Genomic DNA, 24697 nt, shown 5'->3' with positions numbered 1-24697 from the left:
CTGAATGGGTGTTTACCCACAACAGACCAGAGATGTCAGCCTAGTCAAGGAGATTGCCAGGGGCTGGGGAACTTGGAGCTCACCCCATTGAGTGCTGACTCCAGTGCTGTATCCGTGGGGATCCGTGCATGACTCCTGGCCTACAGCCTCCTCCTCCTCCTCCTCCTCCTCCACCCCAGCAATTATGTCTGCATATATGATGTGTGGGCAGGGCCTCGGGAAACTTACTACTTCCAGAACCTTCCAAGTGTCATTTCCTACATTTTAATGAACCTTACAGGAAGGCTACAGGACACACCAGGGAATGCACTCCATTTTCCCTGTTGTAAATTCTGTGTACCATTTGCCCCAGCTGACAGGATGTCACCTGACCAAGTAAGTTACTGTGGTCCCTTCCGGCCCCATCAGAACTTACACAGCTCTGTGTCCCCGGGGCTACCCCAGTACATGCTCTCTGGAATGCATCAAGAGTTCAGGATTGTTGCTGAGTTTGTGATGTTGAGAGCTGGGGCAGGGGTGAGGAGGTGGGGGTGGCATCCCCAGCTGGTTCTGATTAAGACAGCATGAGATCTCCTGAGTCTACCCACTAAACCCCATGCACAGGGGCTGCTGTCAGGTCCCTTCGTGTACCTCAAGGCTCTCAGCTGTGAGCATTTGCACTGTCTAAAGAACACTATAGGTCCCAGCAATTCCTCAACTTTGCATTTAGCACAGTGTGTAAATGGGCCAGAGAGACTCAGTGACTAAGAGTGCTTGCTGCTCTTGTAGAGGGTCCAAGTTTTCAGTTCCCAGCATCCACATGAGAACACCCCCCCCACACACACACACACACACACACACAGTGGGAGGCTGGGTTGTGGCTGAGAACGTTCTTAGTCTAAGGACCTAATACTCCAGACCAACTATAACAAAAGCTTTCAATATAAGAACAGAGTCTAGGGTGGGGGCCCTTTCAGTTTGGGAGTCTTGATTGAGGTGTCAACATGAATTCTGAATCAGGAGTCTGGCATCTATGTCTGCAGGTCCCTGCAGAGTGTTGTGCTATGTCCTGGCCTTCTACCCACTTCCCATGTGTGACAACAGCCACATGTGCCCAAATGTCATCTAGTGTCACTTGACAAAATCACCACTGGGTGAGAGCCACCACTTTAGTGAACACATTTAATTTCTTTACAATTCAAATACCAACTCTAGAGGGCAGAATGTGCCTTTCTGCCCAGGGTCCTCACAGGGATCCCTCCCTCCATTGTAGAAATTGTCCCCCGGTAAGCAGGATGAAGGAGACGAAGTGCCAGCACTTGAATGAAGATTGGGGTGCATGGGGTTCCTAGGAGGTTGAAGTCTCATAAAGTTTCTGGATTTCCTCCTTGTATATCTTGATCACAGTGGACCTGTTCATCTTGCTCATGGGTCCTGTAATGGAAACAAGGTTGTGGTGGGCGTCCCTGCAACCCTCCACAAGAGTCCCCACTCAGTAGCCTGAGCCAAGTTGTCAAGAGGGTCGAGTGCCTGTTAAGGGTGCATGGGAACTGGAGTAGGAGAGAGAACTGGGAAGTAGAAGCCCGGAAAGGCAACCAAGAGTTCTCTCCCGAAGTCACTGGGGGACAGTGGTTAAATGTAAGCATAAAGCTGCTACTCCATTGACCGACCAAGTCCAGAATCTGCAGCATTCAGATGCTGCTCCCAAAAGTCAGTAATTGCGCCTGAAGCTGGCCCATCTTCCAATTGAGAGGAAAGATACAGGATTAGGCTCAGCACTCCATATTTTATACAAGCAAGGCTTGGATGTGGGAGGTGTTTTAAAATGTTTATTATGTGTCCTTGCATGTGTGCATGTGTGTATATGTGCTTGCAGTGCCCTTGGAAATGACTCCAGAGTTAGCAGGTGATTGTGAACTGTGCAAGTGTGTGGGGATGCTAGGAACTGACCTTAGATCTTCTGCAAGAGCAGCAAGTGCTTTTAATCTCCCAGCCATCTGTCTGGCTCCAGACCCTCTCCCCATCCTCTTGTGTGTGCACCAAGCCAGAAGAGAAGAGTCAGGTCTCTCTCTACAGTCCATATTTGAGCACAGGGTCTCTCACTCAACCTTTCAAGCTGGTTGGCAGCAAGCCACAGGGACCCTTCTGTCTCTGCCCTCAGCACTAGTATGAGAGGCCTGCAGCTCCACATCCAGCCTTTTAGGTGAGTTCCTGTGGTCCTTATGCACAGCCCTCATAGCCATTGAACATCTCCTGAGCTCCCTGTGTGTGTGTGTGTGTGTGTGTGTGTGTGTGTGTGTGTGTGTGTGTGTGTGTTGCTTTTTTTTCCCCCTGAAGCAGGATTTCACTGTGTAGACCAGGCTATCCTGGAATTCACTATGTAGACCCAGCTCACAAAGATCCACTTGCCTTTCACATGCTGGGATTAAGTTACGTGCATTACTCTTTCCAACCCAATTTGTTTTTTGAAACGATATCTTCCATTTTCCTGGTGCTGGTCAAGTAGACTAGGCTGACAATTCAGGTATCACAAGGAATTCTCAACTTTCCCGCATTGGGATCACAAATGCACTGGAAACCAGGTGGCTCACTGCCTTTAATGCCAGCACTGGGAAGCAGGGGGAAGTGGATCTCTGAGTTCAAGGCTACCCTGGCCTACACAAGTTCTAGGACAGCTAGAGCTACTCAAACTCTCTCTTGAACAACAGAAACAAACAACAACAAAAACAAATGTATTGCACCTGGAGAGAGGGCTCAGCAGTTAGAGCACTGACTGCTTTCACAGAGGGCCTAGGTTCAAGTCCCAGCATGTGGCAGCTCAGAGGACTACGGCCCTCTTCTGGCCTCTGTTGGCACTGGACAGACATGGCATAAGTAGAAAAGTAAACCTTTAAAAGCAGCCACCTGTATGCCTCTGGCTGTTCTTTGTGGGGAGGGGGTTGATTGCTTGCTCTGTTTTTCACATGGGTTCTGGGAATCAAACAGGTCAGCTTGTGCAGTTAGTTTTTACAAACTTTACAAAGCCATCTCCCCATCCCCAGGTTTGTATATGAGACAGGGTCTTCTCTCTGTACCCTGGACAGCCTTTGAATGCATGATCCTCTTGCCTCAGACTTCTGGGTGCTCAGTTGACAGGTATGTACCTGTTTTAAATGTGTTTTGTTGCAAAAATCAGCTAAAACCACATGAGCCCAGACCCTCCCCATGCTCAATGGAAGCCTGGGGCCAGGAGGCTGAAGGTTCACAGTCCATCCATACTCATCACTCACCAAGCTCCCCGCCGTCCACAGAGAAATCGTTGTCTAGAATGACCCACTTAATGATCTTGGCGCCCACTGAGGGCGCCTCCGAATTCACATCCTGGATGCCCTGGTCAATGAACTGTGTGACCAAAGGGTCACGGTTATATAGGACATCTGACAACCAGGTGGACTGGCTTCGAAGTTTCCGACAGCAAGCTATAGCCTCACTGGTCAGGTTACCCTGAGCCTCTCCAGTTTCTGGATTTATTTGACACTGTGGAGAGAAACAGAGTTAATGTTTTGTGAGCACCCCCCTGCAGGGGCCATACCTATGGCATAGGAGCTCCAGGCTACAGGTACCAGTGGATCAGAAAGCCTTACTGGTCCCACAAGTAAGGGGCAGAGCTGGCCTGCAGCTCAGTAATCATGCAAGCCCTGCGAAGCACACATCTTGGAGTCCATTTCTCCCCGTCTATCATGTGGATCCTGTGGGTCATCTCAGGCTGTCAGGCTTGGCAGCAAGCGCCCTCCTTACCCACGGAGCTGTCTCTCAAGCCGCATCTCTTGGCTCCCTAAAGCCCATCTTCTCAGCCAGAGGAGATCTCAACTTGGTACCTAATGCCAGTGGCCCTGTGTCCACACTGTGAGGGACACCATCTACAGGGGAAATTCTAGATCCTTCTATACTGGCTGGCACTCTGCACCCCTCCACAGAACCAACAAGCAGAACTGAGGTGCAACCCCACATAACAGTTGCTTCAGGGCACACCTGTGTCAATGGACAGGATCTAGAGTCGTCGTAAAAACACCTCCAGGGTGCCTGGGTTTCCAGAGAGGCTTAACTAGGACGAAAAGGCCCACCAGCAGGCTGGTGAGTCGGTGCAGTGGGTGAAGGCTCAAAAACCTGAGGAAATGAATTTCATCCCCGGAACCATATACAAGTAAGAGGAAAGAGCCCACTCCACAAAATTGTCCTCTGACTTCCACACTGGTGCTGTGTATATGAAACCAGATACTACTACAACTACTACTACTGATGATGATGATGATGATGATGATGATGAATGTAAGCCAGGCATGGTGGTGCATACCTTTAATCCCAGCACTTTGAGGCAGAGGCAGAGGCAGGTGGATCTATCTCTGAGTTCAAGGCCAGCCAGTTCTACAGAGTGAGTTCCAGGACAGCCAGGGCTTTGTAGAGAGATGCTGTCTCAACAAAAACAACTTACTTAAATTGCATTAAAACTTGTGTATACACGATGCATGGAGGTCAGAGGTCAACCTCAGGTGTTTCTCTGGCATTATCTACCTTTTAAATTCAAGGCAGGGTCTCTCACTGGCAGTCTTCTCCCCAGCACTAGGGATTATAAAGTGTGCTCCATCATGCCCAGTTTATACATGGAACCCAGACTTTGGTCCTTGTGGTTGTAATAGCAAGTACTTTATCTGTGGGATGTCTTTCCTGGTCCTTAAATTGCTTCCAATTAGGTATTTTAATAGTGACCTCCCAAAAAAAAAAAAGCCCACTAAAACGGTGACTAAGTGACCAGCCCACCCTCCTTCTGAACTGTTAAGAGTCTTGCTCCGTGGGTACCTTTAATGTGAGGAGAGCGCACAGGTACGGGGCATCCTGGCCCACCAGCATGGCATAACGCACAAGGGGGATTCGGGTCCTCACCCGCTCCTCGATGGGGATCGGGTTGACCATTTCCCCTGAGTTCAGTCTGATCAAATCTGTAGCAACAAAGAGAGGCATTTGTCTCTGAAAAGCCACATCAAGCAGCTTATAGGGACCAGGGTGGGGCACAGCCCCAAACATCCCCTTCTCTAGGGAGTAGAGCCAGCCATATGGGTGCATTCCTCACCGTTAGTGTTCCCCGTGACATAGAGGTATTTGTCGAAATCCAAGAAGCCCAGGTCGTTCGTGTGTAGCCAGCCATGGTTGTCCACCTTCCTTTCTGTGCTATGCTTGTCTCTGAGGTACCCCATGAATACGTGGCGGCCCCAGATGCACAAATTCCCGACTCCATCCTGGTTTTCCTTTTCCACCTTTGTGTGGGTTTTGGGAAGTGCCTTCCCAGAGCTGTGGGCACAGAAGGTCTTAAGGGGCTGACATGTTCCCCCACCAAAGCGCGATACTGATACTCCTTGGGCTTCCGCCTCTCTCCCTACCCCTTCACTGTCTCTCAGTCAGAACGAGGCAGCACAGAAAAAGCATAAAATAATTCAGGTTAAGGCCCCAAAGTGCAGTCCAGAGAGACATTCACACTTTCTACTCCCAGTGAAGTTTGGGTCAGTATGGTTGGCCAGAGGCATCCAGAACAACCAATGAGAATGCATTTGCAGTTTTAGCATTGAGCCCAAAGCTGGGTGTGATGACACATGTCTGTCAATTGCAGCAAGGAAGCTGAAACAAGGGGATTGCTGTAGTTCTGAGACTCATTATAGCTACACAGTGAGATCCTGTCTCATAAAACAAAATGCAACAAAGATGGGCAGGGATTCATGCCTCTTGTGCCAGTGTTCAGGAGGCAGAGGCAGGCAGATCTCTGAAAGTTTGAGGTCAGCCTGGTCTACAGAGGGAGTTCCAGCAGAGCCACCCACCACCACCCTTCACAGAAGCAGTGGCCCACAAGAGCTCCATCTGCCGGTCTCTTGCCAGGCTCACTCTCGGAGAGAGGCTGCCCACCATGTGTGGGTGCCCAAAACCTGCTTGGTACTCGTAGGGGCCTGGGTCCCACCTCTATTACCACTCCAGCCCCTCACCACAGAGAAAAACATTCCAAATGAGGGAAGCCACGCCCACGAGGCTCAGCAACCGCCTTGCTGAGGTGTCCAGAATCCAGGGGATCCCTGGATTAAGCTGCTGCCCCGAGGGAAGACAGAGGCCCGTCCAGACCCACCTCAGTATCCGGTAAGCCTGGAGGCTAGACAGAGTGTGCAGTCCCGTGCACTCTGACAAGCCGTACAACTCCAAGATAGGAATGTTCATGCTGAGGAAGAAATCCAGCGTGCTCCTCGGCAGCCCCATGCCCACGTTTAGAAACTGCTCGCAGTGGTTGAGACCCAGGAACTTCTTGGCCGGCTTGAAGGTCAATCTCTTAGCCAGGCCGAAGCACAGCGGCTGGTGGATCCCCCTTTAGAAGCAGAGCCGTGGAAGCTATGTGTGACCACTGCCCCCTGGTCCCATCTGTCCCACACCCCGGGACCAGCGCCCAGCGCCCCAGTCCAGCGTCTGCCGCACCCCATCATCTGCCTCTTGTTGGTACTGAGGCCCATGCGCATGGCCCAGCGGTCAATCTTCCTGCGGAAGGCGGTGGAGTCCAGGTGTTTGGTCTTCAGACTGTCCAGCATACGGTCCCACACCCACGGGATGCCGCAGAACGTGGTGGGCTGGACCTCGCGGAGCAACTCCATCAGGAAGCCCTGAATGGGACGGGATGGGGCGCTGGGGGACCCCCATGCACACCAGGGACACGAGGTGGGAAGCTTCAGCCCAGAACCGAGAACAGTTCAGGTGACAGGCAGAGTACATGCCAGCAAGATACCTTCCCCCAAGTGGGGGAGAGACCAGAAAGGCCAGACAGAGGCCTGCAGGTGGAGGGAGATGTAGCACCCTGCTCTTACCCTTCTCAATTGGACCCTGTACCTCTCTCCCCACAGCAGGGAACAAGGTGATCATTCCCACCTTATCCCCTACCCCCAACCCCGGCTCTGCTGTCCACATCGGGCCACTGTCTCTCTTACTCCCAGCGCTCACCGTGCCAGAGACTCGTGGTAGCCCACTCCACTTCCCTGACTCTAGTGAGGGGAAATAGACTGTCCCAGCCACGGAGATTGCCACCCAAACATCCAAGATCTGGATTCCAGCAAAGCAGAGTGGCAGGTAGCTCACAAGGATCTCCTGGCCATGAGGTGGACACTTGTACCCAAGGCTTTGAACAGTGGCTGCTGTGGTCCATGTGATCTGAAAGGCACCTTGCTAAGTCAGGTCCAACTTGTTCATTCTGAGAGTGGCCAGGCTAAGCCAGACCCTCAGAGAGGGTCACGACTCACATTGTCATGACTCAGCATTATGGCCTTTGGGTTTCCTGTGGTACCTTGGTTGTATACCAAAGCACAGCACTGATTGGGCTTCTGTGCATCGATGATCTGGTCCAGTTTTTCATCTGAGATGCCGTCTGCAAGGTCCAGGAACCCTTTCCACTGTAGAAAGGCTGGACAGTGGGCATTGAGGAGTAGAAACTATCCCACACACCCTTCCTGCCCACCCACCTTAGGTCCAACCGTATACTGGAATATTGCTTAGCCATGAAAAGGAAAGCCATTTGATGCACGCCCCAAAATGGAGAAACTCTGAGAATTTGATGCCAGACACCCACTAAAGAATCCCACCTTGGGCTTTCTGGACTCTCACCCTGCACCCAGCTTGGCCTCAGTCCCCAGGTCTGTGTCTCTCTGTCCTGCCCTAACTACCCTGTGTAAACATACCGAGTATAAATTTGGCTGCACTTCCTGGATATCTTCTCTGTACTGTATGATGGCCTTGAGATGTTTCAAGTAGCCCTGGATCTGCAAGACACCATGGGGTCAGCACAGGCAAAGATAAGAGACTCCCAATGTTCCTGAACCCCTCGACTAGTGATTGCTCCACACACAAAAGGAGGGACTTCCAATGGTTTTCCTGACTGGGGAGAGGGGGTCTCCTGTAGCCCAGGCTGGACTCAAACTCACTATGTAGTTGAAGATGCCCTTAAACTCCTGGCAGGTCTCACTGCCATATTCTGTTTTGTGGTGCCGGGTATAGAACCCAGGACTCCATCCATGCTGGGTGAGCGCTCTGCCCACTGAGCCAGCTCCAGTGTGTGTGTGTGTGTGTGTGTGTGTGTGTACGCACATGCATGTGCTCACAGGTACTCACAAAGGCTTGGCATTGGTGTCTTCCTCTATCGCTGTCCACCCACACCATTTTTTAAATTTGGTACTAATACTGTGTGTGTAATGCAGACATGGGTATCCCAGCCCCCCACGGACTGAGAGCAGCCCAGAGCCACAGACGCTAGAGCATCTCACCTGGTTAACCTTCTGCAGCTGTCTGTCATTATCGACCACAAAGATATCCATTTCTGAGGTCTCAGCGATGATTTGGCAGGCCTTGGGAGAGTTGCTGCTCAAGATGCCCACAGAGATGCCACTGGAAAAATAATTCAGGAGCTGGACGCTGCTGAGTGAGGGCTTTGGGGAACTATGGGGTTCTTGGGGGGTCTTCCCACCCTGTTGGAACGTGCGACTAAGGGGAAATTCCTTCAAGGGTCCCCCAAATGTTCTACATGAGTGTAGGGAGTGGTCCGTGCTAGAGTATGGACAGAAACAGGAAGTATTTTTAAATGTCAGGCTCCACAGGGCATAAATGAGTTTGATGAGGGGAGAGAATGTCTGGAAGAGAGAAATGAGCATGAGAAGGACTGGGTCATAGACAAACTCCTTCAAAAACTGAACTGTAAAAAAGAAAAGAAAACTGAACTGTAGCCACACGAGCTCCCTGAACTCAGAGACCCCACCTGGCTTCCAAAGAGGCAAGACCCCAAGACACTGAGAGGCCAGGCCAGGCCGCTCCCTTACCCTGCCATGATAGCTCCAATACTGGCAATCACCCACTCCGAGGAATTGATTCCCATGATGCCCACACCATGGAAACGCTCCAGGCCCACCTGAGGGAGGAGAAACCTTTGTAGGCCCAGGAGACTCAGAAGTCCTCACCCTGGCCTCATAGAAATCTTCAGCTGAGCAGTTCAGTCCGTCTGGACTGTTTGTCCAGACACAGGTGGCACAGAGTGGGAATGCTGAGGGTGCACAGCCATCACACACTTCTGTTATCTATCCAGCTGTGTGCCTGTCATCCAACATATACCGTTAATCACCAGCTGCCTGCCCACCCACCTCACATTCATTTATGCCCTAACCTCCACCCATCCACCTATCCACCCTCCCATCCTTCTACCCACTCACCCACCTACCCACCCACTCATCCACCCACCCATCCATCCATCCACCCATCCACCCACCCATCCACTCACCCACCCATCCACCCATCCATCCACCCATCCACCCACCCATCCATCCACCCACCCACCCATCCATCCACCCACCCACCCATCCATCCATCCACCCATCCACCCACCCATCCATCCACCCATCCACCCACCCATCCACCCATCCACCCACCCACCCATCCATCCACCCACCCATCCACCCATCCATCCACCCATCCACCCACCCATCCATCCATCCACCCATCCATCCATCCACCCATCCATCCACCCATCCATCCATCCATCCATCCACCCATCCATCCACCCACCCACCCATCCATCCATCCACCCATCCATCCATCCATCCACCCATCCATCCATCCATCCATCCACCCATCCATCCATCCACCCACCCATCCATCCATCCACCCACCCATCCACCCACCCATCCACCCACCCATCCACCCACCCATCCACCCACCCATCTACCCATCCATCCACCCATGACCCATCTTCAATGTCCACCAGACTTGCATTCTTTGCATTGAATGTGTTCTTCAGTCCAGGGCCCTTGCATGGTCTATGCCCTTAGTTTGGTGTGTTCCTCCCTAGTTTTCCTGATAGCTCCTTCCTCCACTTGGCTGAGATTTTGCTGTCTGTGAACCCCTCCCTTCTTGGCCACAGTACTTTAAAAGCTCCTGGCTCTTCCTTCTGTTTTCCATGCTCTGAGTCACTGATCCTGACCTGATTTATTAGGCTGACTGGCAAGTCACTTTAGATTACTTTTACCCCCTTTCCTAATCTGAAGGGAGTGGCTTTTAAAAATGTATTTATTCAACAGACACCAGAGGGTAGAACAGTGGCTTCTCACGGACTGTCAACCAACTGACAAGCATGACACCATGACACCAGAATGACAGGCTGAGGAGATTGGGGCTGGGAGCTGGTGCCTTGGTAAAGCACTTGCCACGCAGCAGTTAGGGCCTGAGATCCAATCCTCAGTCCAGTGTGTGAGCACCTGGACTCCCAGAGCTGAGGAGGCAGCAGGGGAGGCAGCAGTGGAAGCAGCAGGAGATCGCCTTGAACATATCCAGTTGGATGCCCAGCCAATTAGAGAACTGCAGGTCAGCAGGACAACTGCAACATGTATTCGTCCCCATCCCCACAGGGGCACACCACTCATGGACGTCTACCAAGTCCTCAGCCAACTTCCATATGTGTCTATTTCATGTTGAATGTGATAATAAATGGGGCTGGAGAGATGGCTCAGCAGCTAAGAACAGGCATTCTCTTACAGAAGATCAAACTTTGGTTCCCAGCACTGGATCTGGCAGCTCAAACATCTATAATCCCAGGTCCAGGGGCTCCAACGATCTCTTCTGGCTCCATGCACACCCCACACACATAATTAATTTTTTATTCCTTGAGACCGGGCCTTCTCAATCTGTGGCCCAGGCTGACCTCAAACTCACAGAGCGCCCCACCTGCCTCTGCCTCCTGAGTGCTGGAATTAAAGACATGTACCTCCCATCTGGCCACATTTTTAAAAATTAGTAAAAGACAAAGACCTTATAAAGTTAATATATAAACACATTAGAAACGATTGTGAATGTTCTGTGCACACACACTTATGATCCATACACCCTACATTATAGATGTAACACATTTGGCACTGTTTCATATTTTCATGTGTATGTAGATACTGAGTATACAAATACTTTTGATTGTTTTAATTTTACTTCGTGTATATACATGTTTTGCCTACATGTGTGTGCCTATACACCATGTGCCTGACTGAGCATGTGCCCGAAAAGGGGCCTTGGATCCCCTGGAGCTGGAGTTACAGATAACCGTGACCCACTCATAGGTGCTGGGAATTGAACCCTGCTGTAAGAGCAGCCGGTGCTCGGTGCTCGAACCACTGTGACAATCGTCATCCCCTATTTGTCTATGTTGCATATAAGAAAGCATACATTATACAAGCAAAACATATGTGTGGAAGCTTATAAGTGGATATACACACTCTAGATTTTAATATGTATATGAATGAATATATACAACAGTGGGTATACCTGATACAGCTCTGTATGGTTATGCACACACAAGATTAAAAGACACAAAAACGTGTAACATGGAAACAAGACTATCCTCCATGTCTAATTACACACACACTAATCCGTGTTTGATATGCAAAATGAATCTTGTACATGGGGAACCTGAGACACAGAGAGGCAAATAAATTCACGTGATTAACGATGGCAACTCCTGGCGTGAGTGAGCAGCCTGAAGTAGAGCGCACAGCGAACTCGGTCTGTCTGTAACACGCAGCAATGCCAGAAGGGTGAGCATGCGCAGGAGAGGGCTGCGCCACACTCACTTGCACGTGAGACGCACCTTGAGGAAGGCCTTGGCAGCGCGCCGGCAGGCCTCGTAGTACTCGATGTAGGTAAGCACCTGCCAGCTCTTCTTGTACTTGGAGCCGATCGCCAGGTAGTGTGAGTACTTTGTGGCCGCGCTCATGATCAAGTCCGGCACTGTGACCGGAGGCTCGTTCTCTAATGGGTTCTTGCCCATGCGCAGCTGCACCTGGCCTTCCCGCTTAGATGTCCAGTAGTTGAGACCTGTGGCAGGGTTGGAGGTCACTCCGTTTGTTGGGATGAGAGATGAGGTCCTTGGGAGGACAGTGAGTCACTCTCCCCAGAACAGGACAGAGGGTCAGAGGTCCCTTCCCCCATGGAGATTGGAGGAACAGGGAATCATCATCACTGTCCCCAGTCACATGATCACCCCAGCAAGGGTCACAGGGCCATAGGTATCGCCTTACCTTGACCTACTACCCCTCTGGGACCAATGCTGCTCTATTACCTGATCCCAGGAAGTGGGCCTGGACCGGTGGGAGGACTCCCTAGAACCCCATCTGCTATTCCCATCCCCTCCCTGATCGCACCTGAGCTCATCGCCTCCAAGTTTCCTGCTTGTGCCTTCTTTGATATCGTGCTGTGAATTTTGTTCCTCAAGATGGTTTTTGTTTTCAGGAGAGGCGCGATGCTCCTATGGTAACCTTGTTCCCTAGGGTCAGTCATCCCCACAACGCGGACCCAATACACCAATGTTCACACACACAATTACAGGGGGCAGAGGACTAGCTGTACACAGTAGGGTATTTGGCTCCTCGAAAGGAATGTGGATGGTGGTGGAGTCGGCCAGGGAAAGACAGGAAGCTCACAGACCAGGGGACAAGGGGATGCCAGGAGTGGGGGCTGGCAAAAGAGACAAAACAAGCTGAGTGTTAGTGGGGACATTTCCTGTGTGGTGTGTGTGTGTGCAGATAGATGTGTGGAAACTACACATAGAGAGTCAGCACATATCTTCTTCCCCAGCCACATTCCTTCTTTTGAGGTGTGTCTGGAAATGGCTGTCCACACCCCTCCCTGCTTGAACCCATAGCTTGTAGGGTCTCCTACTACAGGTGCGTGCTGCCACACCCAGCTTTTTTGTGTGGGAGGGGTCTGAACTCGGGTCATCCAGTGTGTGTGTGTGTGTGTGTGTGTGTGTGTGTGTGTGTGTGTGTGTGAACTCAAGGGTAGCCTGGGCTACATGAGACTCTGGAGAGGGGATTAGGAAGGAGGGGAGGAGGAGGAAGAGGAAGAAGAAGAGGAGGAAGAAGAAGAGGAGGAAGAAGAAGAAGAAGAGGAGGGGGGGAAGAGGAGGAGGAGGGGGAAGAGGAGGAGGAGGAGGAGAAGAAGAATAGGGCTTCCAGTACCTTCTGTGCCTTGTGGACAGCTGCCAGGCGTTTCCTGCCACTTTATCAATTGGTATGGCAGTGGTGACTCCTGTCCAGCTATCTCACCACCTCCCACTGTAGCCACAGGGGGACAAGCAGTCCCCAGACTGGATGTTCTCCAGAACATTCCCTTCTACAACTTCAGTGAAGCTGTTGTGACATCATTGTGTTCCGTGAGCCAGGGCCAGGATGGCAATGTGACCCAAGACCTCTTCTGGGCATACGCCAGGAGCCAGTGAAATAAGGGACTTAGGGCCATCCACAGCCCTATCCACACAGTATCCCTGCTTGGCTCATGCTCACCGACAGATATGGGAGCGAGGGTGTGGCCACTCCAGGTTGAGACAGGATATTCTGATAGGATACTGATTCCAACGTGGAGGACCCGTGATGACACTGTCCAACAAGGAAATATGCCAGACGAGGGCATGCACCCCAGGGTCTCACTTGCAGGCCCCAGAGCAAGTCACGGAGACAGGAAGTGGATGGTGGAGACCTGGGAGGGTCTGGGAGTGAGCACTGAATTGGGGCAGAGCTTCAGATTAGGGAGACAGAAGGCTCTATAACTGGACAGTGATGATGGTTTCACAATGTGAATGCATGTTTTGTTTGAGGCAGGATCTCATGTACATAGCCTAGGCTACATTCGAACTCCCTGTGTAGCCAAGGATGACCTTGAATTTTTGATCCTCCTGCCTCCACCATCCCCAGTGTTGGTTTGACAGGCGTGTGCCACCATGTCATTCATGTGATGCTTGGGATGGGACCCTGGACCTTGTGCGTGTTATTTGGGCACTATCCACTGGGCCACAGCCCCAGACCCTGATAGCTTTTGGTGTGATTTTTGGTTTGAGATTCTCCATAGGTTCTCGAATGGCGCTGTCTGGTTTCACTTCTATTTCTACCCAGTGTGATGCACAGTGCTCCACACTGGAGCTGTAAAAGCTGCACAAGCACACACAGATATCTGAAGGAATGAACGAATGACTGGCTCGGTGACTGGACGAGTAAGTACCCTGGTGAGTGGCTGAAAGATGTGTGCATGAATGAATGAATGAACAAGAGAATAAATGAATTGGCGGATGGTGAGTGAATGGAGTGCACTTTCTCCGGGAACACTTTCCTCCTGAGGCTGGGTGCAGGGGAGGACAGCCAGTGATGTCATAAGGGGAGGACAGCCAGTGATGTCATAAGGGGCTCCTGAGCAGAAGGTTCCAGAAGCCTGAACTATGGAGTTGTGTTGGGTGGGAACCTATCTACCTTCCTCTCTCCATCCACTACCACCATCGCCCTGGCTAGACTGAGGGGTGACCAGAGCAAGAAGGGACAGCACATGCACACGCACGCACACACATGCTTCTGGGACAACCCATCACTGACCAACTCTGTGCAAGGAGAGATACTTTGCTGAACAGATGTCTCCGTCTGTGACACCTGGCCACCTTGTGAAAGGTAACAGTTGGTAAGGTTCCCAAAAGGACCTCTGCGTGGGGCACACGGCCTTGTCGGAACAGAGCCTACATTTAGGGAAGGCCAGTTTAGTTTTTCCTTATTGAGGCAACGTTGCCTTGAACTCCCGATCCTCCTGTACTTGCAGCACTAAATGTGTGGGCTTGGGCTCAGGTTCCCAGAACCTTAAACTGAGCACAGTAAAAGCTGGATGCGGTAGGGCTCGCCTGCGACACCAGCACCTGCACTACTAAGTGTCAAATAGCAGAGAGGCCCCATGGTGCTGTAGTAGTGTGCATTGTCCACAGTGTCTGCCACATACCAGACTGTCCGAAGTCCACCTTGTGCATTTGTGGTCAACGTTGGCTGCCACCCCTCAGGCACTGTTCACCTTGGATTTTGAGGTACCATCTCCCACAGAACCAGGAGCTCACTGGGTGGGCCAGATGTCTCCGCCTGGCCAGAGCTGGCCTACAGATGCACACCACCACACCTGGGGGTTGACATGTACTGGTGACTCGAACTCAGGTCCTTGTGCTTCCAAGCCCTTGAGTTTGAACTATGTTTGTTTTGTTTTGTTTTGTGACAGGGTTTCACCGTGTAGCCCTGGCTTGCTTGGAACTGTTTGTAGTTCTGGCTGGCCTTAAACTCACAGTGATCCACCTGCGTTTCCCCTTCAAGTGCTGGATGAGAGGCGTGTACCACCACAACCAGCTTGTTTATAGTGGTTGTAGAAAATTAAAATGTTTTAATTATTGTTATTTTTTGAGAGTAGGTCTACATTGCTCAGCCACCATCAACTCTAGGATCACTGCCCTCCAGAAAGCTGCGGTGACAGCACACACCCTGTGCCTAGCTACAGATTTTTAAAAATCGTTTTATTGTCATTGTATGTATTTGTGCCTCTGTTGTAGTCATAGGGCAACTTGGGGTGGTTAGTTCTCCCCTCCCATGTGGATCCTATCGATTGAACGCAGGTTGGCAGGCTTGACAGAGAGGGCCTTCACCTATGAGCTGGCTGGCTGGACCAATAATAATCATGAAAACAAGGAGAGAGAAGAGAGACGGAAGGAGCAGGGGAAAGGAGGGAGGGCAGCTAAGTCTGTTAGACCTTACCACTGAACACCCTCTAACTTAGAAATGAACCATTCTCTGGCACATAACAGATCGTTCCAGAGCAAATCAGGCATGATTAAGCAATCCAAGGTCTAGGCAGACATTACCAGTGGATTGGAAATTAGCCCCTCTGCTGTTCTTGCCAACTTTCTCTGATTCCTTCATTGGTTCATTGTCTGTGGCCCTGCAGCACTGTGACAAATACTTCTTGTGAACCTGCAAAGGTGGGACCACCAATGACTCAAGAGAAGAAGGCAGAAGACCCTGATAGAGGCATGGACACCACCTCAGGTTAGTGACAGCCAGAGAGTACAACACAGAGAGGAATGTTTTCTCCTAAGGGGCCACCCAGCCATCTCGGCTTGAGCATGCCTGACCTCCTGGGCTGTCACATTCTTCCTTGTTGGGTATAAAGTGGTCAGCAGTTTGGGGTACAGTCACTTAGGTCACAGGTGATAACTGGAGGTCAAGAGGTACAGCACGGGTCATTTGCTGTCTGGGAAGCGCATTTGCATATTTCCTAGGTTCTGGTACTGTGATAAACGTCCTGACAAAAGTGACTTATGGGGAAGGCTGTACCAGCAACCCATCCCGTGTTAATATCCACTGTGGTGGGGAGTCAAAGCAGCAGCTTGAGGCAGCTGGTCGTGTGATATCCATGAGCAGAGAGAGCATACACACACTCTAGCCCTCGTGCACACATACCAGCACTCTAGCCCTCGTGCACACGCACCACACACTCTAGCCCTCGTGCACACGCACCACACACTCTAGCCCTCGTGCACACACACCACACACTCTAGCCCTCATGCACACACACCAGCACTCAGCTGCTCTGCCCTCTACATGCTCCTCACTGAGACTCAGGTGATTCTAAAAAATATCACTTGACAAAGCTAACCGCACAAGTTCTTTATTCGAAAAATTTTAAGGGGCAGGAGAGATGGCTCAGTGGGGTACACATACACTCATATGTGCACATACACACAGATGTATGTGCACATATATGCACGCTCGTTCACACAGACACTCATACTCTTGGTTATGTGGCACTTTTCCTGGGAAAACCTGAACAGATACCTACCCCTACCCACCCTTATTGTGTGAGAAGACTTCCTGCTGAGATGCAGCCCACCCTCCTGAGGTAGGAAAGCACATCGGACCAAAGCATGGACACCACCAAAGTCCGGCCTGGCGCCTTGAGTTTTACTGGGGTCACTGACAGGCATATGGGTGAGGGGTCACGTACAGGAGCAGAAATGACTCAGAGACAGCTGCATCACCAAGGCATGAGTGACTGCTCAGAAAGCTGGGACCCTGATGCTCACCGCACAGCCGGCAGGCAGGTGACAAGCTGGAGATGGCCCTTTGCATCTATGAGAGTGTGTTTCAGCAGTCCTGGCAGTATAGATACTTGGGGAGTGTCTTAGTCAGAGTTTCTATTGCTGTGATAAAGTCCATGGCCAAAAGTAACTTGGGGAGGAAACAGTTTATTCAATCTTACAGCTTACAGTCCATCATCCAGGAAAATCAGAGCAGGAACTCATTTAGAGGCCATGGAGGGTGTTGCTTACTGACTTGCTCCCCAAGGCTTGCTCAGATGGCTTTATACCATGCAGGACCCTCCCCGCCTGCTAAGAGATGGCTGGACCCTTCCATGCCAATTATCCGTCTATAAAGTGCACCACAGACTTGCCTACACATCTTTCTGATGGAGGTGTCTTCTCAGTCTAGGTTTGTATTTGACAAAAACCAACCAGCTCCCAGAGAGAGGGGCGGGGGAATCTCGTCACTGTTCAGGGACTCCCTGAGGGATCTGAACTGTTTACTTTCTAAGCATAGGGGTATTCTCTGCGTGACGGAGTGCTTTTATCTCAGAAGGAAGTTCTACCCAACATACATGTACACACACTCACACATCATTTGTAGGCTTTTCCCCGCAAGACTCTCAGGTTCACGCCTGTGCTGCCGCCAACGTCTCCCTTCTGGCCTCCTTCCATCCATGTTGTTACTTCCTGCAGCATGGTAAGACCAGATGTAATTTAAGGAACAGGCTTTGTTTGGCTTGTGGTTCAGAGGGATAAGAGTTTACAAAGGTGAGAGACATGACAGCAAGCAGCAGCCACGATGGCAGGCACTGGAAGCTGAGAGCTCATGTCTGGGACTGCAGGCAGGAAGCAGAGATCAAAGTAGAAGTGGTATGGGGCCTTTTAATCCTAAGCCTGCCCCCATATTTCGGGCAGCAAGGCTAGGTAGCCACCCTGCAACAGCCCCAGAACTAAGGAGCCTATGAGGCAATTCTCATTCAGACCACCCAGAAGCCAGGACAGGAACCCAAGCAGGACAGGAACCTGGAGGCAGGAGCTGGTGCAGAGGCCATGAGGGTGCTGCTGACTGGCTTGCTCTCATGGCTTGCTCAGCCTGCTTCTTAGAGAACCCAGGACCACCAGCTCAGGAATGGCTCCACCCACAGTGGGCTGGGCCCTCCCACATCCATCACTAACTAAGAAAATGCCCCACATGCTTGCCTTCAGTTAGATTTTATGGAGGAATTTTCTCAACTGAGGCTGGCTCCTCTCTAAGGACTCTAGCTTCTGTCAAGTTGTCATAAATCTAGCCAGCACACAGGATAGCCCCACCATACAGCCTGGCCTCAGCATCTCTCTGAAGCCACAGGAGAAGAGCCCATGATTCCTTCACTGAGGCATCTTTTGTCCATCTAAAGCCAGCTTGGGATGGGCTTGCCCGATAACCACAGTAGCAGCAGCCATAGCAGCCGCTTTCCCATCCCTGACTTCCCAGGAGCATGGAAGTCTCCCTCGGGAACTGGAAGCTTAGCTGGGTGGGACTTTGCCCTGAGGGTCTCCCCCTGCATTCCAGCATAGATCTCTCCATGGTGCTGATCACTAACCGCGTCAGTGGAAGCTCCGCCAGCCCGGACCTCACTGCAAACTGCAACATAGTTTCCGGGCACTCTTTCTCTCTCCAAACTGTACATTTTGAAATTTTTTCTGCCCTGTACTCCTGCATAAGAGAAGTCATCGCAACTACAAAGCAGAGCCAACATCATGCTTAAAACCTCCTGCAACAATGAAATAGTCCATTTTACTTTTGTTTTTTTAAAAACATCGACTATTGTTTTATTTTGTGTGGACGCTTAGCCTGCATGTGTGTCTGCATACACCACATGTTTCAATTTAGTCCGAGGTCTCTGCTAGAGACAGGCTCATTTCCTAGCACCCAAGATTGTGAGATAATCTGTTGTTCTTATAAAACCTCCCAGTCTCAGACGTCCTGTTACAGTAAAAGAAAACACACACAGGCTCAGCTAGGAGAATATGAGTCTTCTAGCTTGGAGACTCAAATGAGAAGTGTTCCTCATGGTCTGGGGCATTTGAGTACCTGGTCTGCAGCTGGTGCTGGTGCTGGGAAATGGACAGGACGTGTTGCAGGACCTCTGCCACAGGGGTGGGCTTTGAGATGGGAGCTCAACTGCTGGAGTACATGGGATGCAACGTTGCTTTAAGAGCCCACTCATGTGAGAACTACCTGCTTCTTTAGTAAACAAAACAAAACAAAAACCACTCCAGAGTCCTCTCCACAACACCACAATCAATGAAGTTCTCAAGGTGGTTTAAAGCAAGCACTCAAGTGGTTTGGATGCCACTCGGTGGTAGTGAACTCTTGCTCTGCCTTCGTCTGGTCTCAGTGGGCACTACAGGTGCACAGAGCACAGCTACATTCAGGCAAAACACTCAGAAATATATTTATGTATATATATATATATATAAATAAATCATAAATAAATATAAAAATGTTTTGAGAATACCGGTGAGGGCTGAAGCTGTGGCTCCACTATAGAACATTGGCCCAGTGTATACAGAGCCTTCTCGGCTCCATGACATCACCTCTCCTTACCGTGACCCTTACAGCTGCCCCCAGGCTGTGGAGCACTCACTGTGATGGAGAGGTGCTGCTGAGGCTGTCCAAACATGGGCCAGGCCATGAGACCCCAATGACCATCCCTGAGCTGTTTCAGGAATCTGTTGAACGATTCGGCGCTTATCCAGCCCTAGCCTCGAAGAACGGCAAAAAGTGGGACACGCTCACGTTCAGCCAGTACTATGACGTGTGTCGAAAGGCAGCCAGATCTCTGATCAAGGTGAGCAGCTCCCCTCCCATGCAGCCATTCAGAAGCAGTATTCCTTACAGCTTGGTGTATGAGCCTCTGCAGTCCCAGCATGCAGGGAGCTGAGGCAGGACAGTTCTAAGTTCCAAGCCAGCCTGGGGTACAAGGTAAGACACTGTCTCAGAAAAAAAAAAAAAAGGGAAAGAAGCTGGACTGGGCTCCATTGGCCAGAGAGGTCTCCTACATGCACAAAACCCTGGCTCCATTCCTAGTACCACATAAAACTAGATGTGACGGTACATACCTGTCATCCTTTTTCAGGAGGTGAAGGTAGGAGGACCAGGAGTTCAAGGCCAGACTTGGCAACACAGAGAGCTAGAGTCCAGCCTGGGCTACATAAGACACTGTTTTAGTTACTTTTCTATTGTTGTGAGAGGACATCATGACCAAGGCAACTTATAAGAGAAATTTTATATATAATTTTTATATAAATAAATTATATATAACAAATTTTCATATAACGGAAAATTTTAATTGGGACTGGCTTACAGTTTAACAGACTCAGTCCATTATCATGATGGTGGGGAGCATGGCAGGATGCATGGTGCTAGATGTGAGCTGAGAACCTACATCTGAGAGCAACTCAGAGACAGAAAGCAAGAGTGGCCCTTGGGTGGAAATTTGAATCCTCAGAACCCACCCCAGTGACACACCTTTTCCAACAAAGCCATACCTCCTGGCCCCTCCCAAATAGTGCCACTCACTGGGGACCAAGCAGTCAAGCATACGAGCCTATGGGGCTGCTCTCATTCTCAACACCACGTTCCACTCATCTCCTGGCCCCTGCAGGTTTGTGGTTGTATCATAATGCAAAAATGCATTCGGTCCAACTTTAGAAGTCCACATGGCTATGAAATATAATGCAGCAATTGGGGGGAGTGTGCCTGGCAGGTCCATGCCAAGGTGTCTGTCCCGAGAAATTACACCATGATTTAAGGGAGGCTAGATGCAGAGAAAGTGAGGACAGAGAAGTGCAGAAAGAGAGGCTGGCTGGGAACAGAGAGAGAGAGAGAAAAAAAAAATAAGAAGGGAGAGCGAGAAGGAGGAGGAGGAAGTGGGTGGAGTGGAGAGCAGGTAGCAATGGCTGCTGCTGCTGACATAAGTTGTTGCTAGGTCATGGTTGGGAGGAGCACAGCAGAATTGCCTGTAAGGCAATACACAATCTATCACAGTCTGGACACTCATTCAAAGTTCAAAGTCTCTAAGACTCAAGGCAGTCTCTTACCTGTAAAATCAAAACTCAGATCATATGTGAACAGCATACAATGACACAGAACATACATTATCATTCCGGAGGAAAGGGTGAGCAGTAAGGAACTGCTGAACACCAAAGACCAAAGCCCGGGTGGCTCTTTGGGCCCCACTCTAGCTCTGCTGTGTAACACACTCTCTCCCTTGGGCTAGCTCCATGCCCAGTGTGGAGCTCTCCTCAGCAGATAGCCCACTGCTCTGGCATCTCCAGCATTTCTTTTTTTTTTTTTTTTAAAGATTTATTTATTTATTTAATATCAGTACGCTGTAGCTGTCAGACACACCAGAAGAGGGCATCGGATCTCATTACAGATGGTTGTGAGCCACCATGTGGTTGCTGGGATTTGAACTCAGGACCTCTGGAAGAGCAGTCAGGGCTCTTAACCACTGAGCCATCTCTCCAGCCCCATCTCCAGCATTTCAAAACTCTCCAATATAATCCAGGATACACATAGCAATCTCTCCAAGCCTCCATGCAAGGCCTCCCCTGCCACAGGCCTGGCCTCGGTATCTTCCATGACTCTAAAACCAGAACCACATGGTTGATGCTAGCAAGTCCTGCTGCCTACTTGGGATGGAGACCTACATTTGCCTGACCTTTGACCTGTTACTGCTTTGACTTGTTACTGTGTTCCTTGTTTGCATAAATCTTCCTTTAAGTCCTTAGGCATTTCCGGTCACCAGCTGCAGGATTCAGCAGTAGGCTTTCCTTTAAGCTTCACATGCCCTTGAGCACAGAACTTGTGTCCCGAATTACACTTCCTGGTGCTCCTTTTCTCTTGTGCTTCTCTCTGCTGTGCATGCTTCTTAGATAATTTACATAAGGCTGAACACTAACAACCATGTGACAGTCACTATCAGGATGTTTTGATCTCCTCTGCTAATGCCATTAATCCAAAACTCTTCTATTTAGCCTCAGGCAGGTTCTTAGATAAGGACAAAAAGCAGCCATATTCTTTGCCAAAATATTGTAAGAAAGGTCTATGGCCCTGTTGCTTATATCAGTTCCCTCTGAAACCACTTGAGCTGAATCTCCATAACCTGCAGTCTCCCAGAACCACTGTCTTTCAAGATCCTACTATGAAGGCCCATGACATCCAATTTACAGTGTTCAACCATTTTCTGTATTCAAAAATCTCAACAGGTAGCATGGTCAGGCCACATCAGTACCCCACTCCTGGTACCAACTTCTAAGTTACTGTAATTGCTGTGAAGATACACGATGACCAGAGCAAGGGAAGCATTTAATTGGGGCTTATGTACAGTTTCAGAAGTGTAGTCCATCATGGCAGAAGGCAGACAGGCATGGCACTATAGAAGTAGCTGAGAGCTTTACATCCTGATCCATAGGCATTGGGCAGAAAAAGAAAGAGGGAGGCTAGGTCTGCTATGAGCTTTTGAACCCTTAAAGCCCACCCCAGTGACACACAAGGCCACAGTTCTAATCCTTCCCAAACAGTTTCACTAACTTGGGACCAATCATTCAGAAATATAGGTTCACGTGGGCCATTTTCATTCAAACCGTCACAGTAAGTAAATATAATTTTTCAAAGGTTGGGGCTGGAGTGACGGATCATCAACTTAGAACTCTTCCTACTCTTCCAAAGTATATGAGTTTCCTTCATAACCATGAGGTTTGGTGACCCACAGCCACCTACAACTCCAGCTCCCAAGGACTCAACACCTTCTTTTTGGCTTCTGGGGGAAGCTGTATGCACATGGCCACATGCAGACATGCACACATCTATATAATTAAGACTATGGAGGTGAAGAAGGGAGGATCCTGGGCTCTCTGGCTGGCAGCCTAGCCTGCATGGTTAGCTCCAAGGAAGAAGTATGAGAAGATACAAAGGGAGTGAACTGGGGTAATGCTCCCTGGATAGGACCCGACCGGGTGCCCAGAACCCGTGTCAAAAGCCTGAGTGTTCCTACAGTCCTGGGTCAGTGGTGAAAAAAGGCTCATCTTGAAAGCCTACTGGCCTGGCTGAGGTGGCAAGTGCTGGTCCAGTGGGAGACCTGTCTCAACACAGAGACATGGCAAGCAACAGAGGTCCTGCCAGGCCCCCTATATACCCACAGACCCAGATAGATGGCATGTGAGTAGTGACCCTCTCTGTGTACACACCAATGTACAGGCACATATGACATTCACACACATTTCCTACAAATCAGATAGCCAATCAGCAGACCACCATGTGTCAGAGAGATCAAGGTTAAGGTCTTAAAGGGAAACCCATTCATTGGTCTCCATCCTAGCACCACTGCATTAGCCAAGCGTGGTGTCCACACAACAGGGCATTAGCAGCCTTGAGAACAGGGAACTCTCATACACGGTACTAAGTGAAGGGACCTGGGGATGGAATTCTCATTGCTGGGAACCACACACAGAGGATGCACACTGCAGGGTCTCATTCCCAAGAGGTTCCTAGAGCTATCAGGCCCACAACATCAGGAGTGGGATGGTAACCTGGGAGGGATGGAGTTAATATTGAATGGGTTCAGAGATGCATGTGCAGAGGATGGGAGGCTCTGGAGGAGGAGAGTGGAAATGGCTGTGCAGTGTGCAGTCAAGAGGACACTTTTTTTTCCGGAGCTGGGGACCGAACCCAGGGCCTTGCGCTTGCTAGGCAAGCGCTCTACCACTGAGCTAAATCCCCAGCCCTGAGGATGCACTTCTTTTCCACTGAGGAAATAACAATGGCTAAGCAGTGAGTTTCACACCCAGTGTCCTTCACAAATGGAAGAAAAGCAGGCAGGAAATAAAGGCAGGAAGGATGTGAGCACAGCTCACTGCACCCCGACTTTAGGCTGGATAGTGGCTCCCCACTTGGTGCAGCCGCTTCTGTTTTTCTCACCTCCTAATGATCAGATCGTGAGTAGAAGTGGACATACCCAAGAGCTGATGCATCTTTCTTGTGTGTTCTCTCCAGCTGGGTCTGCAGCGTTTCCATGGCGTTGGCATCCTGGGCTTTAACTCGGTTGAGTGGGTCGTTGCTGCTCTGGGCGCCATCTTGGCTGGGTATGTTCCACACTTTGGTTCAATGTGTTGACAGACCACTACCACCAGCTGCACAGCACAAAGCCACAGCTGAGAGTTAATACCCTTTCCATCCCTTGGCCTTATCTTTTAAAAATAATTTCTTAAAATTTGTAGATTTGTGCACATGTGGGTGCTGTGTGTGTGTGTGTGTGTGTGTGTGTGTGTGTGTGTGTGTGTACAGGCATATGTGTATTCATGTGAGTGCAGATGTCCACAGAGGCCAGAAAGGGGTAGGGGGCTCAGATCCCTTGGAGTTGGGGTTATAGGCCATTGTTAGGCATATGGGTGCTGGGAAAGAGTGGCCAGTGCTCTATCCACTGAGCCTTCCCCAGTCTGGGCCTCGTTCTAACTGCTGGAGACCTCCAATGGGGGATGAGGGTTTGAGTCTCTATTGCAAGTGTTAAACCTTGTTAAACCCCCAGCCAGCAAGGGAGCTGGATGGTGGGTTAAAGCCCTTAGGATGCCCCTGCAGGGGTTGGGGATTTAGCTCAGTGGTAGAGCGCTTGCCTAGCAAGCAAAAGGCCCTGGGTTTGGTCCCCAGCTCCAAAAAAAAAAAAAAAAAAGGATGCCCCTGCAAAGACCTACATAAAACACTAGCTGTTGTGGGGTTCGCTT

The 24697-nt window shown here is 50.3% G+C and overlaps 2 protein-coding genes across 8 annotated transcripts in view; one reads left to right on the top strand and one right to left on the bottom strand.

Annotated features, from left to right (window-relative positions):
- Positions 1-1147: 1147 nt before the first annotated feature.
- Acsbg3 (acyl-CoA synthetase bubblegum family member 3) lies at positions 1148-13180 on the bottom strand. 4 transcript variants are annotated; one of them, XM_039083461.2, is made up of 14 exons: positions 13017-13179; positions 12201-12513; positions 11648-11874; positions 8844-8932; positions 8295-8415; positions 7713-7793; positions 7278-7427; positions 7117-7188; positions 6466-6647; positions 6125-6358; positions 5087-5304; positions 4816-4955; positions 3249-3495; positions 1148-1413 (listed from the first exon to the last, which is right to left on the bottom strand). In XM_039083461.2, exons 2-14 carry the CDS (start codon positions 12334-12336, stop codon positions 1328-1330), a joined length of 1983 nt encoding a protein of 660 aa, XP_038939389.1. In that variant the 5' UTR covers positions 12337-12513; positions 13017-13179; the 3' UTR covers positions 1148-1327. The 4 variants fall into 4 exon arrangements, 3 of the variants coding, with proteins under 3 accessions (XP_038939389.1, NP_001406418.1, XP_063123130.1); NM_001419489.1 differs by having other exon boundaries at positions 6982-7188; positions 13017-13165; XR_010054588.1 differs by lacking the exons at positions 1148-1413; positions 3249-3495; positions 4816-4955; positions 5087-5304 and having other exon boundaries at positions 6220-6358; positions 6466-6669; positions 6982-7188; positions 13017-13180.
- A 93-nt stretch (positions 13181-13273) lies between these two features.
- Acsbg2 (acyl-CoA synthetase bubblegum family member 2) overlaps positions 13274-24697 on the top strand; it is a 31665-nt gene continuing 20241 nt past the window's right edge. Inside the window, exons 1-4 of one of the 4 annotated variants that reach the window (XR_001839650.3) lie at positions 13274-14499; positions 15793-15893; positions 19535-19764; positions 23973-24061. Coding sequence is in view for 3 of the 4 variants with exons in the window: in XM_063266825.1 (XP_063122895.1) it covers positions 14453-14499; positions 15793-15893; positions 19535-19764; positions 23973-24061 (467 nt within the window). In the remaining variant the exon portion in view is untranslated. The remainder of the gene's footprint in view (positions 14500-15792; positions 15894-19534; positions 19765-23972; positions 24062-24697) is intronic. The other 3 variants (XM_063266825.1, XM_006244311.5, NM_001080096.1) reach the window with 3 other exon arrangements.

The sequence above is a fragment of the Rattus norvegicus genome, chromosome 9 (genome assembly GCF_036323735.1).
Source record: "Rattus norvegicus strain BN/NHsdMcwi chromosome 9, GRCr8, whole genome shotgun sequence".
In the NCBI taxonomy this organism is placed as follows: domain Eukaryota; kingdom Metazoa; phylum Chordata; class Mammalia; order Rodentia; family Muridae; genus Rattus; species Rattus norvegicus.
Note: the sequence above shows the minus strand (reverse complement) of the source record. Positions and strands in the feature narration are given on the sequence as shown.